Source organism: Typopeltis vanoorti, chromosome 12 (genome assembly GCF_054136105.1).
Source record: "Typopeltis vanoorti isolate ZY-2024b chromosome 12, IOZ_Tvanoo_1.0, whole genome shotgun sequence".
Taxonomy (NCBI): Eukaryota; Metazoa; Arthropoda; class Arachnida; order Uropygi; family Thelyphonidae; genus Typopeltis; species Typopeltis vanoorti.
Window position 1 is genome coordinate 63,518,278 of NC_143560.1, and position 18,620 is coordinate 63,536,897.

The 18,620-nt window shown below is 36.6% G+C and overlaps 1 protein-coding gene across 4 annotated transcripts in view; it reads left to right on the plus strand.

The window, feature by feature from the left end:
• The window catches only part of Elp4 (Elongator complex protein 4), a 28,607-nt gene continuing 9,987 nt past the window's right edge, over positions 1–18,620 (plus strand). For 2 of the 4 annotated variants that reach the window (XR_016549174.1, XM_090401748.1), the window contains exons 1-2: positions 1–287; positions 9,188–9,244. Coding sequence is in view for 1 of the 4 variants with exons in the window: in XM_090401747.1 (XP_090257873.1) it covers positions 591–592; positions 9,192–9,244 (55 nt within the window). In the remaining 3 variants the exon portion in view is untranslated. Of the gene's footprint in view, positions 288–524; positions 593–9,187; positions 9,245–18,620 lie in introns of those variants that run through there. The other 2 variants (XM_090401749.1, XM_090401747.1) reach the window with 2 other exon arrangements.

The following is an 18,620-nucleotide window of genomic DNA, read 5'->3' on the forward strand; positions in this document are numbered from 1 at the left end:
AATATTATCACGTGTAATTTATCCCAAAATTGAATTCTGTTAGTTGATTTTATAAGCGGATGTCACTACAGTACTCTTATTTTAATTCTGTGTATATCTGTGGGCTGAAGTCGTAGTTGAATGGACGCTCGCTAGAGGAGCTGTGTCAACTGTTATGAGAAGTGGAGGTTTTGAGTTAAGTTTGGCAATTGTATAATGTACATGTTTTCCAATCATTTGTAATTTTAGCGACTGGAAATAGTTGCTTTGGACGCCTCCATTGAAGTTTAACTGCCGAAAATATTGCAGTAAGTATATTTCATAAAATTAACTTATTTGAAAGCTAAGGAGATAATGAGTTTGAGAGGTTTAAGCTATTAAGAAGCGTTTACAGGATGAAGACGGAATTTTTCAGATGGTTGAAGAAAGGGATAAATGGATAAATACTAGGTTATCCTTGGAATTTGCGCTGGAAGCGGTGAATAACATTATTTATGAGGCTTATTTATTTTGTTTAAATGTTTTTCATGGAGAATTGGAGCTCAGTGAAATGCAATGCCTGAATGTGTTGTGAATGCTAATCGCTTGAATGAGGTTAAGGTCAATATGACATGTAAGCAGAGTAGACTTTTTGTGATAATTCTTTGAATGTTTGTAGTAATTGTACAGTCTATAAATAATGAATATAAATCATGAATATACTCAATGGGAAAAACATTAGAGATAGGAGTGATGGAAAGTTAACACTGGCATCCCCCACGCAGAATGAAATGTATCCAAACTGAATGCAGACGGTAAATAGGCAGACAGCGGGGCTTCCCAACAGTGTATTGTAATCGACGAACATGGGTAAATGTGGCGATCTTAGCGACTTTGAACGTGGACATATTATCGGCGCCTGACACATATTGGTAATTCTATCGCCAAGTGATAAGAACTCTAGGGTTCTCGAGGACAACTGTATCAAGTGTCTACAGTATGCCATCAACAGATGTGTGGTGACCAGTCACATTCCTTTGATGCGTGGGATCAGTCTAGACCAGTGGTCGATATAACATTGTTAGGGGTCGATTGGGGGTCGATAGAAAAATATAAGACATCATTGTATAGGTAATATTTAATTCGGTTAACTTGGATTACCTCCATCCTGAATGGCAATGCAACTAAGAGTGAATCGTGGGAACAGTGACATGAATAGGTCCTATAAGATGGAGCAAGGTCATGAAAATAGTTATGGAGACCAATCAAGTAGAAATAAGCTAGATATAGAATTCCATGGCGATTTATGGCTGAAACTTACTAATTTTGAACTCAACATTTCTAATCTTTTCAAGAGTCACGAAGCACACCCTTCACATTGACAACATTAGTAAATTGTATACTAAGTTAATAAAAGTCTTATTTTCTTTATTTAAATGAAGGGGATATTAAATCCCACATTATTTCAAAGCCGAATAAGAAACTCAAAGATCGGAATCAAAGAGTTTCATGCCTAATCTGGGATTTAATATCCCCTTCCTTTAAATAATGTTACATCGCCGAAGAGAAGCCTGTTGGTTCTTTTATTTAACTCTTATTTTCATATATATAAGGAAGATTATTATTGTTATTTTGTTATCTAAATTAAATTTTATATTTTATATATTATTTATTCCTCCTATCAAATATGTAATGTAAGAAGGACGTCAAAAACAAAAACATATCCCTTTGACGTTAAGCCAATGTAATAATATATACTATATTATACATACAATAAACACTGTAACTATAAAATAAACAATCTAAAAACTCACATGAGCGTCTTTTTTGCTTGTCCTATTATAATTACTTAATAGTAAAATAGAGGGGGTCGATAAAAAGTCAAGAAACTCTTGAAAGGATCGATGGTCAAAGAAGTTTGGCGACCTCTGGTCTAGACTGTACAGGCTCGTACACACCAACCACAGGAAAATGGCAGCACAAATCGCGTCTAATTTCAATGCTAGAGTTCCAGGCAACATCAGTGGGTAAACGTTACAGCATACCGTGGGCTTCAGGAGCTGTTGCCCTAATTGTGTACTACTGTTGACAGCTTGTCATCAGGCATTGCACCTTGCATGGTGTCAAGACCACGAAAACTGTACTTTTCCAGAGTGAACCAGAGTCATGTCTAATGAATCTTGTTATCAGTTGTATCGAACTGATGGGAGGTTGCGGGTGTGGTGTCAACAGAATGGGGCCATTGCTCCGTCATGCCAGGTTGACTCTGTTCAAGGAGGTTGTGGCTCTGTGATGGTTTGGGGAGCCTTCTCATGTGACACATTAGCTTCCTTAGAGTGTCTGGAGAGGTCCTTAAATGCCACGAGCTACTAGAATGTGCTGGCTGATCACCTACATACTTTAATGGCCTTTGTGCATCCTGCAGCCAATGGTCTGTTTCAGCAGGACAGTGCACTAATCCACTGGGCCCAACCACCCAGGCATGGCTTGAGGAGTACTCATCTGAGTTTGGGACCATCCAGAGACCCCCAAGGTCTCCCTAGATTTAAACGATCGAAGCCCTCTGGGATGCTCTAGAACAAGGCATCAGATCCATGTATCCAGGACTGACATCTAAGGCACATTTGTGGACAATGCTGCAACAGGCTTGACTGGAATTACCTCCAGCATCTGGAGCCTTGGAGAGTATAGGCAGTTATTTGCACTAGCAAAGGACAGGCATGCTATTAGGTGGTATCTCTAATGTTTTGTCCATTGAGTGTATTATATAATGATATAATCCTCTTTCCCTCAATGAGTTTTTGATGTCAATAGAGTTACTGTACTACTAATAATAAATATAGCCTTGGAAAAAATTCATTTGTAAAAGATCTACAATGGAATGTAAAGTTATTATTCCTGTTTAATAGATGTCATTTAAGAGAAGCTCTTAGAAAAGTTTGATGGCAATAAAACCATGTCACATGATCCTGACAGCAGACACAAGCACTTTTTTTTGTTTTAATTGTGACACATAACTTCTAAAGTTTATAAACCTATAACATACAGATATGTTGCTATGGAGAACAAACATTGGCATTTTTTCAAAATTTCATCCTCTGATAAGTGAAACATTGGTCTCACATCGTGTGATGAAATTATTTCTCACTTGAGTCATTTATTAATATTCATACTGACAGCAGAATTTGAATCCATAGCCCATATGCTGAAGACTGGGTGCACTAGCCACTCAGCCAGGCCACTCAAACTTTTGTATACTAAGGAAGAAAAAGTATTTAAAATTCACAAAAAATAACTGAAATAATGGTGCTATGAATATTAATAAAACAAGTTTAAAAACTAACGTTAAGAATATTACTAAAAACTGAATCACATTAACCATTCTTCCATACTAGGTCAGCAATATAAAGGCTGTTTGCTTCACATAAGTTGCTGTAGTATTCCATAGCCTTAATAACATACAAGTTATTAAGGGGTTGTTACCAGATTTTACATAGAAGGGGGAAGAACAGAAAGAAAACAAGAGGTTTCTAGAAACCATAAAACAGCTACAGCATCTTATGCTTCTTTAGCTCTATAACTATCAATAACTATACTGACCTCTTGAGGTCAGTAAATCCAAATACTTAATTCAAATCAAATTTTTCATAAAATAAAGATACTCAAAAAGATAGTGGCTGTGGTACAAAATTTATAAATTACAATTTTTAAAATCAGTGAGAAAAACAAGAACCTCATCATCATCAAATTCTTGCCATGTACCCTCAAGGGATGTACAGGATATGATAATAACATGAAACAAGTACATGAAAAATTTACATCATTACTAACTTCCTATCTACAATTTTCCTCCAAATCAGTCTGTTACTTGTCAAGACTCCAACATTATATTTCTATCGTCTAAGGCACTTTGTACCATTTCAATTCACCTATATCTTGGTCTTCCTCTGGGTCGTTTTGCTGCTAACCTGGCAGAGAACACTTATTTTGCTAATCTTTCCTCGCCCATTCTGTTTAAGTGACCATACCACCCGAGATTAGCTCTGCTAACGCATTCCTGGATGCTGACAATGTCAAGTTCTTTCCTAATATTCTCATTTTTAATATGATATTGCCATTGTTGCCATCTATTTGTGCCCCTAATCTTTCTCAGGACTCTCATATCTGCAGTCTCTAGTCTTTGGTCAAGTGTTTTACTTCTGACCCAGCTGTCAGATCCATTAGTTAAAACTGGTTTGAACACTGTCTTGTATACAGCTAATTTAGTGTTCCAACTAATTTCTCTCTTATTCCATATGAATTAATTCAATGGACTTCCTACCATACCAGCTTTGTTGATTCTGTTGTCTATTTCCATATTTAATTTATCATCTTCACTAAAAATAGTGCCTAAGCAGCTGAAATGTTTTACTTGTTCCACAGGTTCTCCGTTCATAACGCTGTTGACATTTTCAATGATTCTGCCTATTTTCATTGTCTTTGTCTTTTTATTGCTGACCTTTATACCATATCTATTACAACAGTTATTCAGTGTAGTCAGGGATCTTGCAGACTTCTACTGGATTTATTCAGCAGCATAACATTGTCTGCATAAAGTCAAGAACCAAGATTAACATCTCCAATTTTGATATCATGTTTAATAACACTTCATATTGTGATCCATACAGATAATGAATAACAGAGGGTATAATGTACATACCTGACTCACACTAGACTTAACATTAAACCATCTTCCTGTACTTCTTTCAGTTCTAACTGCTGACTTGCAACTCAGATAAAGACTAAGTATTGCTTGATATAATGCCCCATTGACACCATATAACTGCAGCGTATTGAATAGCTTCTCTCTTGGCACCTTGTCATATGCCTTTTCCAAATCGACAAAACTTAAATACAGATCTTTGTTATATTCCATGCCTTCTCGCCTATTTGTCGTAAAGTGAAGATCTGATCCTGAATGCAGCTTGTTCTTCCCCAAGCTTTTCTTCCACAATTCTTCTCAACTGTTTCTCAAGTATACTTGCATAAATCTTACCAGGAACACTCAGTAGAGAAATACCTCTGTAATTCTCACATTCAGTTGTATTTCCCTTTTTATATATGGGTACTATGAGAGCTCTACTCCAATCAACCGGAATTCGTCCCTCTGTCCATGCCTTCTGAACTATGCAGTGCAGTCACTGTAAGACTTTTATACCACCACACTTCAGCATTTCTGGTTGAATAATCTACTCCTGCTGCCTTTCCACATTTCAAGCCTTTGATGGCTTTTTCTACTTCAAGTATGAATATGTATTCCTGACTGTCTGTCTGTTGAGTGTTTTTTTACCACTGTGCTATTGCTGCTTGTTTCATTTTGCAATTTTTCGAAGTAATTACTCCACACTTCAAGGATATCTTTTTCTCTCATTTTCATGTCACCTTTATCATCTCTAACTCCTTTTACAGTACTCTTTCCTCCATTTCTAAGCTTCTTCAACAACCTCCAGAATATTTTGCTACCTTCTTGATATTTATTTTCTATGTTCTTGCCAAAGTCCTCCCATGACTTTTGTTTAGCTAGTTTTACACAGTGTTTAGCTTTCTTACATTTGTCTCTGTATTCTCTAAGAGGACAAGCTGGCTTATTTGCCAGGAACTTTTGATATGCTTTTTTCATTTCCTTCACTGCCTCTTTAACTTCCTGTGTCCACCATTTTTCCGATTTTTCTATCCTTGTAGACACCCTCATTACATGCTTCTCTGGCTGAATGAATCAGGGTTTTCTTCAAGGCATGGTTCCAGTTCTCAAACTCTTTCATTTTTTCTTCAATAATCTTTGTGTATTTTAGTCTCCAGTTCACATCTGAGATCTGCTCAACTTTTATTCACTTTAAAACTTTCTTACATGTTATTCTTTTCAATATGGAATTCAATTTTATCCTGCACAAGACTAAATAGTGATCACTTACAATTTCAAATCCTCTGTACACACTTTTGTCCTGCACCAGGGAGAAAACATCACTATCAATAATAACATAGTCAATGAGACTTTTCTTATTCTTGCCTCTTCTCTTCATGTGAATTTGTGCATATTTTTATGTTGGAACATGGTGCTAGGAATAACCAGTTCATATTCTGAGCAGAAATCCAACAGGTATTTGTCATTATTATTAGCTTTGCTCTTTTCTCCAAATTTTCCCACAATATTTTTGTATGTCTGACAATCGTTTCCTATTCTGCTATTTAGATCCCCAACGTTTTCTTTTTCATCGTGTCAGTTGATTTCTCTAAAGCTTCAAAAAATTCCCCCACTTCTACTTTAGTAGTACCTTCTGTGGGACCATAGGCACAAATAAGTCTCATTGTCCAGTTCCCCAATGTGATATTTGCCCACATCAGTCTACTCGATACTGCCTGCTATTTAAGATTAGCCTTGTATTTAGTGTTGAATACTATGGCTACTCCTTCGTTTCCTTGATTGTCATTGTCTGAATATAAAATTTTGTATTTATTGCTCAGAAAGATCTCGCCAGTTTTTGTCATTTTTGTTTCAGTCACCCCTATTATGTCAGTCTGATACTTATCTAATTCCTCAGCTAGCTCCATTTCTTTGCCATTCAGGCTTCTTATGTTGATAGTACCAATCTTTAACTTTGGTGATGCTGAGTTGGAGGTGTGTTTTCAGATTTGTTCCAGTAGCTGACTTTTCACTGTTTGCCCTGGTTCCCTGGCAAAAACAACAGGTGCCTTGTTTAACCGGGCAACTCCCCAGCCGGCATGAAATTTTGTCATGTTGTACCATCATATTGTATTTTGGTTTAGGCCAATAAGAATACAATTTGGTCAGCTAAATCCTCAGCCGGCATGAAATTTTATGTTGTACCATCATTTTGTATTTTGGTTTAGGCCAATAAAAATACAATTTTGTCAGCTAAATCCCAGATTGCCAGTCCATCCTCATTCGTTCAGTTTCCAGATAGATACCCAACAGGGTGCACCACGAGAAGGTGAGGATTGGACATTAGGTCAGAAGGTCTGGTCGGTTCTCTGCATTCATTCCTTTAAAGGCTATGTGGAGGTCTCCTCTCAGTTATACAGCTTTGATCCTTAAGCTTCCCAAAAACCTTCAAAACAAGAACCTTCCTATATAAATTCCATCATGTCTCTTTATTCTTATTGAAATATAATTTTTATGCATTTATTGTCTGCACAGTTAGCCTAGTGGCTATGTACTTTGCAACCATATGCCAGGAATTCCAGGCATGTGGTAACTTGCTATAGATAACCTAAGAAAAAGCTAGGTTCAATTCTAATTGGCATCGAGAGGAGCTTAAGGATCTTCTTCAGTCATAGCCAAGTTAGCCAGTCTTGAGCATGGATGGTAGGGTTTTCTCTCCAGTTTAGCTGGGGTTTTTCCAATACCTTAGGAATGCCTAAGATGATCCCTCCAGCCATAGGTCTGAATTGTCAGCTATGCTGGTCCCAAGCCCAGATAAAAATAGGGAGGATTGAGATGGTGCCATATCTCCCCGTAATGGGGGACTCACGGCTGTTGAATCACCATACGAAATAAAAATATACATTTATTGTAATTGCAAGCAGTTGGATTACTTCTGGTGGTGTATCATTTGATATATTATGTGACTTAGCTGACATAAATTATACTAGACAAGAAATTAATTATATTACTGTTTTAATCCTTTATTCAAGCAAGATCCAAGTTTTCATGGGAAGTATTTTTATTTATTTTGGTGTCTCCCATCCATAAAAACAATGAAAAAATCTAGTTGTAAACCTATAATATGTCAATATTATAGGTTTATAACTTATGTGGCAGGGAAACAAATTTTTTTCATTTTTTTTTATTTCTTTTTATGTTGTATTTATTTTTACAATCTGGTAACACTGTTATTGAGACCAAACATGGAACTTTTTCAAGCCACTTTATGCATTAAAATAAGCAAGACAGTGGTTTCACAACTGATAATGAAATTGATTTCCCACTTGAAGATAATCACAAAACCATGTGTTTGGCAGGATTCAAACCCACAACCTATTGGTTGGAGAGTAGGTATATTAACCACTCATCCAACCAGTCTAGCAAATATAGAGGCTGTTTTCCTCACATCAGTTGCTGCTGCATCCCTTAGCCTTGCGAAGATACATTGTTTGTTTACTCACACTTAAGTAAAGGATAAAAACAAGAATATAATTTCTTGTATGGTATAATTTACTTTCTGACCCATCTGTCTTCCTTACTCAAAAAAAAACAATAACCTGCTGTGTCCCACCTGAAAAAAATATATTCTGTGTTTTTTTTAAAAAAAACAAAACAACTCTGCCTTCCACCTCCAAAAGGCACAACTACCAGTTTAGGAAACCACCCATCCTTTTTGCCTTCTCATAATGTACTCTAAAATATGCAACTTTCCTTACAAAATGCCAACACACACACATGCACCCTCCTCATGCTACATTCATTGTAAACAAATTAACTACAATTCCTAATATAACACAAACACACACATCAAGTAACAAAAGCATATTGTACTCAAACAAGAGTACAATAAAGCAATCTTGCAACCAAGTCACATAATGAAACCACTAAAGAAATGCACGAAAAACAAATAACCAGCCAATTATAGGCAGCTAAAAAAAAAAAACATTATGCAGATATTTTTCTCCTTTTCTCAGCTGTGTACTGGTCACCATAATGACGGTACTTCCATATCACCACTAGGTCACATGATTTTGTTATATAGTGTGTATCGTTATTGTCTTATTATCAAACTGAAGTTTTCAATACATGATAAGAAGGGAAAGAACAAGAGTATGTGAATGACAGCTCTGAATCTTTATTTAGTGAAGATGCACAATCTGATGATATTACCCACAGCCTGAGTGGTGTTGAGGAGCTACTGGATGGTGCTCCTTAAACAGGGATACTTGAATTTTGATCACCCTGTATATTTTACATGACAAATTGTTTTAATCTTTACTCGTGTGTGAGCAAACAAAAGTTTATGCATGAAGTATTTTCATAGCTATTCAGTTACAATACAAATAGACTGCTCAGGAAGATACTTCATGCATAAGCTTTGCTTTGATAAGGATTAAACCAAGAATATAATTTTTTTTCGAGTATAATATCTGTTGGGTAGTATTTTCATGACCCTGTGTCTCTGTGAAGGATAATGAGCTGATTTTTTTTTTTTTTTTTTTTTTTTTTTTTTTTTTTTTTGTGAAGGTAGGTTTGGTGTATGCAGCTGGCTGGGTTCAAAAGGCTTTACTATCAGAAGCTTGGGTAAGTAAAACATGTAGGGAAAAGTGATTTTTATTTATTTATTTTCTTCTTATTATTATTATTATGGGCAACTCCAAAGAGTTCTTAGACTCATCAAGAGCCCTAGGAAAGAGTACTGTAAAAGAAATCATTGTTGATAAGGGTGATATTATTTCAGGTAACTCCAAGGAGTCCTTAGACTCATCGAGGGAGGCCCAAAACATCATGTCAAGAACAACTATTCAACGTCCACGCAGTAACTATCCTACTTTGCTTTGAACTCATTTACAGTCATGGCACCCACAACAAACTCTGGCAGCTTATTCCATTCATTCACCACTCTCCAAGTAAAAAACCTAGTTCTAACACCCCTGCCCAATTTCCATGGATGACCTCTAGTCCTCCCATCACCAGTCCTGTTCTGAAAAATATCCTCTGAATTAATCTTATAGAAACCCTTCAGTAATTTGAATGTATCAATCATATTACCCCTTTTCTGCCTATCAACCAATTTCTGCAACCCACAAATCTTCAACCTGTTCTCATACGGTTCATTTCATAGACCTGCTATCATTTTGGTCACTCGCCTCTGGATCCTCTCCACCTCCTTCCCATCAAGAAGAAACCCTGGCACCAAGATCTGGGCACAGTAGTCAAGATGGGGTCTTATCAAGGCTCGATACAGAGGAACAATAACTTGCTTGTCTCTGCTCGTCAAAGTATTCTTCAGTAACCAAGTGATTTGATGAGCTGATTTAGCCACTTTTGAAATGTGGTCCCTAAACTTCAATTCCCTATCCACCAACACTCCCAAATCCCTGTTCTCGTCAATCTCCTGGAGTACAGTTCCACCAATGTGGTATACTGCTGCTAATCTTTTCACCCCAAAGTGCATAACCTTACACTTTGCCACATTATATTGACATCCATTCTTCTTAGCCTAGTCCTCCAGTCTATCCAAATCATCCTGCAAAATTTTGACATCATGTGCATTCACTATTGCTCTATTCAACTTTGTATCATCAGCAAACAAATGAACAGTTTCTCTCAGATCCTTTCCTATATCGTTAATGAACAAATTAAATAGTAGTGGTCTAAGAACAGAACCCTGCGGCACACCACTAGTCACAGGCCGTCTTTTGGACTCTACTCCTGAATAAACTACTCTCTGATATCCCTCCATCAACCACCCTCCTATCCATCTCACCAACCCTATATCCATCCCCGTATGCTGCAGTTTACTGATTAGAATTCCATGTGGTATCCTGTCAAAGGCCTTAGCAAGGTCCAACAGTATCACTGTAAACCCATTACCTTTATTCAGTTCAGCCGTCACTATGTTATAAAACGTGAGCAAGTTACTGAGGCATGATCTACCCTTTACAAAACCTTGTATATGGCAGAATGATTTTAATAGGATACTGTATGTCTCCCATACAGTATCCCATTTTCATTTATCCATTCCTGTATTTTTCTCTTGACTATTTTCTCAAACCTTGACAACGACTCCTGATATGCTGATCGATCGGTAATTTGCAACAGCAGTCTTGGAATCTCCTTTCTGCAGTTGAGCTATTTTCCCCTCTTTCCACCCCCTCGGGACTAACCCAGACCCGAGACTCAAATTAAACAAAATGGTTAAGGGCAGTGACAATTCTTTAGCTGCTTCACGTAAGACCCGAGCTGGTATACCATCCAATCCCACATATGTATTCACATTAAGGTTTTGTAATATACTATTCACCTCAATTCCCGTATAAGCTATTGGTTCCTTCGTTCCTGCAATATCACCACCTGGATGATATACTCTTGCAAAGTGCTCGCTCAGTAATTCCACTATATCAACTGATTCAGTTACCTCCCTACCATCGGCATTCCTTAAAATCATTCAGCCATATACATTTTTTCTTTTACTTGCAGCATATCGAAAAAACCGTTTGGGATTCTCTTTAACTTGTGTGGCTAATTTCCTTTCATAATCTGCTTTTGCTTTTCGTACCACACTCATTACCCCTTCGGGTCTGTGCTTTATACTGTTCATGGGCCTGCAGGTCACCTTTCTCCTTAAATTCCCTCCACAGTTGTTTATTTTTTTGCAGCTCAAGCTTAATGATGTCATTCATCCATTTAACCCCTACTTGATTTACTATCCAGACTAGGTATACAGTCAGCATTACCTCTTTCAAATGCCCCTTTACTGCTTCCCATGCACTATCAACCTCCAGCCCTTGCAGTTTTACATGCCATGGCACTGAACCAAGCAATCTCCTAAGCTTGTCATACTTACCAGCCCTATAATTCCACATGTACCTTTCTTAATTGAAAATTCCACACATTTAGCCACCTCCCAGGTCAAGACCCTATGATCACTCTCACTAATTGGTGGCAACGTGGTCATATTCATTACAGTCAAATTCTCTGATGCAAGTACTAGGTCAAGCACTCTCGAACCCCTAGTATATTCCATTATGTCTCAGTAGTTATCCCTTAATAATTGCATAAAATCCAATTGCTTCCAATCAATGTTACCATAGTTGAAATCCCCATAATAATTACCCTCCTTCCACTCATTGCATCTATTTGTCTGTGCATACTATCTCCACCATCTATTCCATCACCTGGTCTATAGCAGCATCCAACTGTGTATTTTGTTCCACTAGTTTCAATCTCACACCAAATAGCCTCAAATGTGCTCTCTTCACTATCCTGCAGCTACTGGGATGCAGTTCATCAGCTATCATCAATAACACTTCTCCCCCCATTCTTTTCTCTCTGTCCCTCCTGAACACACTATACCCTTCACATTCTATCCCACTAGCTATATTATCATCTTCTGTCAGCCATGTCTTATTAATGCCAATAACCTGTGGCCAGGAAGAGCCAACCAAGGCCAAAAATTCTTCCTTCTTGTTCCTGATACTCCTGGCATTAGTATACACAAAGTGCAGAAGCCTGTTAGTCCCCCCCCCCCCCCGATCTTGATGCCTTATACTAACTATCCCATTCTGATTTGTTGTCCTTCGTACTAGCTACAATATAACATATACAACACTCGCTCCTTCATTTTCCTTTCACTCCCGATCATGCTCTCATTTTTCTTATCACACATTTGCTTCTTTCCGTTAGCTGATGCACTCGGCAAACAATTTTGTAAACGCTCCAGCTGCCACTGCATCACTCTGCGCAACTGTGATCTCCCTCATTGCAACTAACTCTTCATTTTTTTAATCACTCGAAGCATTCTCATGCTCTGTACTTTTACTTTCACTCTCTCTCTCTTTCACTCTCACCCTCAACACTGCTCTCAATGCTATCTGGCACTACATTGCAAATTTCTATCATATCACTATTTTCTATCACATTATGGCTTTGATCTATTACATCAATTTCACAACCTGAGACACACTTCAAATCCTTGCATTCCTGACACTTTCGGCACACTTTCCTACCACTATCATTATCGAACCAAAATGAAAGTGATTATCAAGATATCCTAAATATTTTGAGCAAATTACTTTGAAAGTTTGTTAAATGAAACAAGCAGCAGAAGACTTAGAAAATATTCAAGAGGAGCAATCAGGAGTATCTGTTGAGGTAGTAAAAGCCATAAAAAACTTGAAAAATGAAAAGGCAGCTTTGCTGGCCTGGTTGGCCAAGTGGTTAGCATATCCGCTCTCTAACCAAAAGGCTGTGGATTTAAATCCTGCCATGTGCAAGGATGTTTGTGATTATCTGTGAAAATACTAGTGGTGGTGGGCAGTACATGGTATTGTTGTAGATGATGATGGTAGTTGCAGTTCATTGTAGTTGGTGGATTGAGATGGAGACAGAGATGCCCTCCCTCACTCGATGAGTCTTTGGACTCCATGGAGGTGTCACGTAATAATAATAATAATAATAATAATAATCAAATAGAAATGCTCAAGTATTTTGTGAATTTGAGACTTTCTAGTTGAATTTCTCAGGTTAAATTGCAGATGATCAGAATAAACTCTCATGCCACATATTTATAAAAAGGGAAAGAACACTAAATTCAAAAATTAGGAGTTTTCTTTCTGAGTGTTTTAGGTAAAATTTATGCAGGCATTCTTGAGAAGAGGTTAAAGAAAACAACAACAACAAGCGAAAAATAGAGTAGTTGAATAAAAAGGTGGCACACCGTTTGGCAGCTCCTATAGGAGGAGATGACCTTGCTAATGCTTCTGCCTGGTATCTCCACTCGGGCCTGGCTCCCACTGAAGAGACCTCAATAAAGGTCGAAACTAGTCTGGGTAGTGGCCCTTCCCTTAATGCATAACATTATACATATCCGCAAGGAGATGTGTTTTGCATTATAGGAGATACTGAGATAGGAGTGTTGGTAGCTTGCTCCACCTTTGCAAGGAGTTGCCCAGTGTTGTACCACTTTACCTCAGTCCTGAAGATAGCTTCAGGCACAAACTTTGTTTGCACACACACTTGGATAAAGGATTAAACTAAATTTATTATAGTCTGACCAAGCGAAAAATAAACTTTCAACATGAATGTGACAAATTTGGCATGGAAATCAGCAATAGAAATACAGATGATGATGATGATGATAATAATACACAGGGATATTGAAACATCAGCTCTATCCTGATGTTTCAACCTATCTACAGAACAAGTAAAATATTTCACCAATTTGAATACAATTTTTAGTGAGGATGGCAAATTAAATATGGAGATAGATAGCAGAATAAGCAAAGCTGGTATGGTGGGGAGTTAACTAAATAAATTTATGTAAAGAGAGAAATTAGTCAAAACACTAAACTAGTTATATACAAGACAGTGTGAAACCAATTTTGGTTTATGAAGCTGAGAACTGGGTTAGAAGTTAAACTGTAGATCAAAGACTGGAAACCACATATGTGAAAGTTATGAGAAAAATTAGGCAAAGGATGGCAGTATATTAAAATGAAAATATTAGTAAGGAACTTGATGTTATCATTCAGGAATGTGCTAGCAGAGCTAATCTGAATGTGGTCATCCTAACATCAAAACAGCAGGTATTTGATGTTAGGATGGCTCAAAGGAAGACTAAGATCTAGGTAGATTAATGCAGTTTGAAATACTTTAGATCAAAATATAAGATCTGGCAATATTGGAATCCAGACAGATATCAGATTAATTTTGAGAAAAACTGTTGATCGGGGCTTAGCAATGATGTAAACTTTTCATGTAATATTAGTATAACATCCTGTATACATATCAGGAATTTGATGGTGATGGATTTCACTCTTGTGTGTAGCACTTGACTTGAACAGTTAGTTGACCATTCTTGTCTTGTCCCAGTGCAACTATGCATTTTTTGTGTTGCTGATATATTGAGTTTATTCCTAAATATTTGATGTTTGAAGTTTATTAATAAAGATTAAAAAAAATTTTTTTTTTTAATATGCATACAAAGATATCTATGTGACAGGTCTAAACCACAGGTATCTTTAAAAATGCATAGCAAAAACCATAAGAAGGTGATATTCAGTTCAGAATATTGTTTCTAGCCAATGTAGAAACAATATTCTGACCCGAATTTAACAAATTGTTTAACAATTTGAAAAAAAGATAAAAGTAAAATGGTTAAACTGAAAAACTGATTGTGATTGTAATCACTCCTAATTTTAATGACTGCGATGTGTTAATAAACACTTTCAAGGCACTTAGGGGGAGAGAAAACAAACACAGTGCCGTAACAAGGGCGTGGCGAAAGAGGGTGCAAAACATATAACATTTTTGTCATTTTTGGGTTGGGGGGGGTGCAAGTTAGACACTTGCCACAGCCACTTCATACCCTCGTTACGTTACTGAACAAACAAACAAAAAAAAAAAAAAAAGAGAGAAAAGTATACATATAGGAATAATCTGGTAACTTTGCCTGTCCTAAAAACCAAATAACTTTTCAATAGCACTTCACCCTTCCAATAAGCAAGGTGCTGGCTTCATACTAGATGGTGAAATTCATCTACCACTGTTAATGGAGTTAATATGATTGCCTTTGCAATGCCAGTTCTAAAATTAAAAGCAATTCTTGTTATTCATTCTCTCGAACCTCCCACCACTACTCCGTATATACATGTACAGAATGAACTGCACTGCACTTGATGCAATAGGCAATTTTCGTTGGTCTCTTTTGTGAAGAACATCTTTAGATTTCAGTTCATTTTCTAAGAGGAAATTTTTCTCTTAGTGGATAAGTTGACATTTAAAGATGTATTTTGATTTCCTGTTGGCATGATTATCAATGTTAGATGGACATTGAAGGGGGTAGAGAGCTATTCAGAATTACTCCTGGAAATATTGTCAGAATTTTTTTTTTTTCAATATTTTCAGTTTATTTTTACTTCAAGTATATGTTTATAAATGTATTTAATAAAAAGCAGGTGTTTAAAAATAATTATCTTTATATTATTATTAACAAACCTCTAGTTAACAGACTAAGCACTCACTGAGTAACATAGTTTTCATATTAAACCTTAAACCCATTCACAATGTAGCCAGTGCATTCTATTCACCTACACACTCTCGATGTGAAAAGACTACTCTTTCATTTTTATCTTTATGCAACCTCCATGGATGACCTTTAGTTTTTCCCTTCAACTCTGTGTATAATCTCTTCCGTATTAAACCATTAAAATCTCCTCATTAATTACCTTAAATGTTTCTGTCACATCATCTTTTCCACCAGTCCAGTAAAGTGTAATTTACATTTCTCTCTCTAACATTCCATAGTTGTGATACTGTCATAAAAGGATTAATTTCTGGACACTTCTCCAGTTTCCACATTACATTGGAAACTAGTTGACTAAATTTGAGTGCTGTAGTACATGTGCAGTCTGACCATTGCTGTGTACAGTGGCACAGTCACTTTCTTATCCCTGCTCAATAGCATTTTCCTTATTATAGTTGCAATGCACTGTATCTCTGTAGTGTCACCTCTGAACTTCAGGCCACTGTTAGCCATCATCTCAAATGTTATCTGTCTTGTGAAGCACAATACCACCAATACAGCCTTATAGCTTTGCACTCTTCAAGTGCAACATCTTGTATTAAAAGTGTATTTAACTCTTCCTGATGAGAGCTAATGTCAACATCATCCCGTGTGACTCCCCAACTCTGTATTCTCAGCAAACATATGAAGATTCCTTGTCAATCCATGTGAAATATCATTAACAAATAACTTAAAGTCAGTAATCATGAAAAGACCCCTATAACACTTCACTTTTATTTTCTAGGTCACTGCTCCACTCACCCATAAAAAACTTGCTGATATCATTCAGAGATCCAGTCTGATATCTATTCCCATCTTCTCTAGCTTATGTCAACTTTTCATGTGGGAGTCTATCGAATGGTTTTGCAGACCAATAACATCACTGTCTAAGTCTCCCTTAATCAATGCATTTGTCATCATAAAATGCAAGTAGTCATTTCAGTAAAATTATGGAGGCTACAACCATGTTAGGAATAATTACTTTAATTTCCCGACATTTCGACCTTCATATTAAGGTCATCATCTGGAATACACACACACAAGGACAAGCTATAGTACATTTCAAACAGTATGCCAAAGTAACAATGATTTGATCGTCCGTTGTTCTGCTGGCCTGACCTCAAGTGAAAAAAAAATTACTACATCAAAGCAGTATTTTATTTATAATATCTTCAGAGAACAAATTCATATAGATAGTTTTAATATAGCAAAAGTGGTAGCCTGATTTATAATTTAACATGAATATTGTTATATTTGAGTTAAGATCCTAGGTTACTTACAGTCCGAATTATAATTAAGTCTTAGACCAAAAGGTTATATGGGTAGAATATGTGCCATCCATATTCTTTGGATTTTTAGACCACCATCATTTAGACCACCATTAGATCTATGCAAGTATACTTGAGAAACAGTTGAGAAGAATTGTGGAAGAAAAGCTTGGTGAAGAACAAGCTGGATTCCGACCAAATAGAGGCTGTCAGGATCAATCTTCACTTTACGACAAATAGTGAAGAAATCATGGGAATATAACAAAGATCTGTATTTAAGTTTTGTAGATCTGGAAAAGGCATATGACAAGATGCCAATAGAAAATCTATTCAATATGCTATAGTTATATGGTGTCAATGGGGCATTATATGAAGCAATACTTAGTCTATTTGAGTTGTAAGTCAGCAGTTAGAATTGAAGGAAGTACAGGGAGATGGTTTAATGCTAAATCTGGTGTCAGACAATGATGTACATTATCACCTCTATTATTCATTCTGTATATGGGTTACATTATGAAGGAAAGTGGTATTAAACCTAATATCAAAATTGGAGATGTTAATGTCAGCTCCTTGCTTTATGCGGATGATGTTATACTTCTAAATAAATCTGCTACAAGCCTGCAAGATTCCCTGACTAAATTGAATAGCTGTTGTGATAGATATGGTATAAAGGTCAGCAGTAACAAGACAAAGATAATGAAAATATCAGCTGCATTGTGAATGGAGAACCTATAGAACAAGTAAAACATTTCAGCTACTTATGCATGATTTTTAGTGAAGATTGTAAGCCTAAATATGGAAATAGATAACAGAATAAACAAAGCTGGTATGGTAGGAAGTCAACTGAATAAATTTATATGGAATAAGAGAGAAATTAGTCAAAACACTAAATTAGCTGTATACAAGATAGTGTTCAAACCAATTTTAACTTATGGATCTGAGAGCTGGGTCAGAAGTAAAACACTTGACCAAAGACTAGAGGCTGCAGATATGAGAGTCCTGAGAAAGATTAGTGGCATGAACAGATGGCATCAATGGCAATATCATATTAAAAATGAGAATATTAGGAAAAAACTTGACATTGTCAGCATCCAGGAATGCATTAGCAGAGCTAACCTCAGGTAGTATGGTCACTTAAACAGAATGGGTGAGGAAAGATTAGCCAAACAAGTGTTCTCTGCCAGGTAGGCAGGAAAAAGATCCAGAGGAAGATCAAGATATAGGTGGATTGATATGGTAAAAAGTGCCTTAGAAGATAGATATATATAAATATAAGATCTGATAATGTTGTAGCTTTGACGGGTAACAGATTGATTTGGTAGAAAATTGTAGGTAGGAAGTTAGTAATGATATAAATTTTTCATGTAGTACTATCATATCCTGTACACCCCTTGAGGGTAAATGTCAGGAATTTGATGATTTTGTCAGACCACTACCCCCCCCCCTTCACACTTAATGGAGGTGTGAAGTGGCTTGAAAAGTTCTGTGTCTAATCTCTATAGTAGAGTTCAGATTAATTAAAAAAAATAAAGACCTGTGTAGCCCTATGGAAGTGGTGTTTGCACCATAGTTCTAGGCAGTCTAAAGAAAGCAGTTCTCAGTTCAAATCTAGTTGCTGACTAGA